Source organism: Penaeus monodon, chromosome 32 (assembly GCF_015228065.2).
Source record: "Penaeus monodon isolate SGIC_2016 chromosome 32, NSTDA_Pmon_1, whole genome shotgun sequence".
Taxonomy (NCBI): Eukaryota; Metazoa; Arthropoda; class Malacostraca; order Decapoda; family Penaeidae; genus Penaeus; species Penaeus monodon.
The window spans coordinates 23,888,193-23,889,140 of NC_051417.1; the positions used below are offsets into that span (position 1 = coordinate 23,888,193).

At 37.4% G+C, this 948-nt stretch overlaps 1 protein-coding gene across 16 annotated transcripts in view; it reads right to left on the reverse strand.

The window, feature by feature from the left end:
- Positions 1 to 948, reverse strand: part of LOC119593731 (myoneurin-like) — a 102,537-nt gene that overhangs the window by 44,871 nt on the left and 56,718 nt on the right. The window contains exon 6 of one of the 16 annotated variants that reach the window (XM_037942712.1): positions 132 to 618. The exons of the other annotated variants lie outside the window; for them this stretch is intronic. Coding sequence (XP_037798640.1) covers positions 259 to 618 — 360 coding nt within the window. The 3' untranslated portion in view covers positions 132 to 258. Of the gene's footprint in view, positions 1 to 131; positions 619 to 948 lie in introns of those variants that run through there. 16 annotated transcript variants of the gene reach the window in all.

Below are 948 nucleotides of genomic sequence, written 5' to 3' on the forward strand. Positions count from 1 at the left end.
TTTTTTTTTTTTTTTTAATTAAAGCTCAGTACCTACACTCTTTCTCACTTTGTTGTCATATTTTTCATATTCAGCTAATATCTTCCCACAAAATTAATAATTCATAAGTTTATGTTCACTCACTATGCATCCTTTGATCACTAAATATTCCATCCACATGTTCTTTCTACATAATAAAAACACTTTAGAGACAGTAACAAAAAAATCACCACCATTAATCACTTGATTTCATCTTCTATTCTCTTTATTACTATTCAATCACTTAGAAGCACTGGAACTTTCTAGAACCCAACTATGTCTATTTCTTATGTGACTTTGCAAATGGACTTTCTGTGTTGAACGATACGGGCAATGATCACAGGCAAAAGGTTTTTCTCCAGTATGGGTGCGGATATGTGTCTTTAAACTGTCCATCTGAGCAGCTCGGAAGGGGCAATGGGGACAGCCAAAAGGTTTCTCTCCTGTGTGAGTACATATGTGCCTGGTTAGATGAGTGCTCCTAATGGTGGTATATGGACAGAAGGGGCACTGATGAATCTTGGTACCAGCAGTGAGACTCTTCCCAATCGCAGCAGCTCCTCTCCTGGCTGCCCTCTGATGGCTGCTGCCAAGCCTTGCCTGTTGGGGAGGCCGCTCTTACTTATCCTTATCACAAAAATGCAAAATCACTTTTCTTCCACTATTGAAAATTTTCAACACTAATAAGAAATTGCTTGAGAGGTAAGAAGCACTGAAAGGTGGCTAATTTTGGCACATGTTTGTCAATCACAGAAGATAACCTATCCCACAACTCCCATGTTAATTTTTGACTCAAAAGAGAATAGTTTATATACAAGAGATGAGAAAGAAATAAACCAAATATTCAATCCATTTTGCATTGGTTGTAAATGCTATAGTCCATCCAAACTTACATTGTTAGTCCACAGTTTTTAAAGGGACTTCTGTATT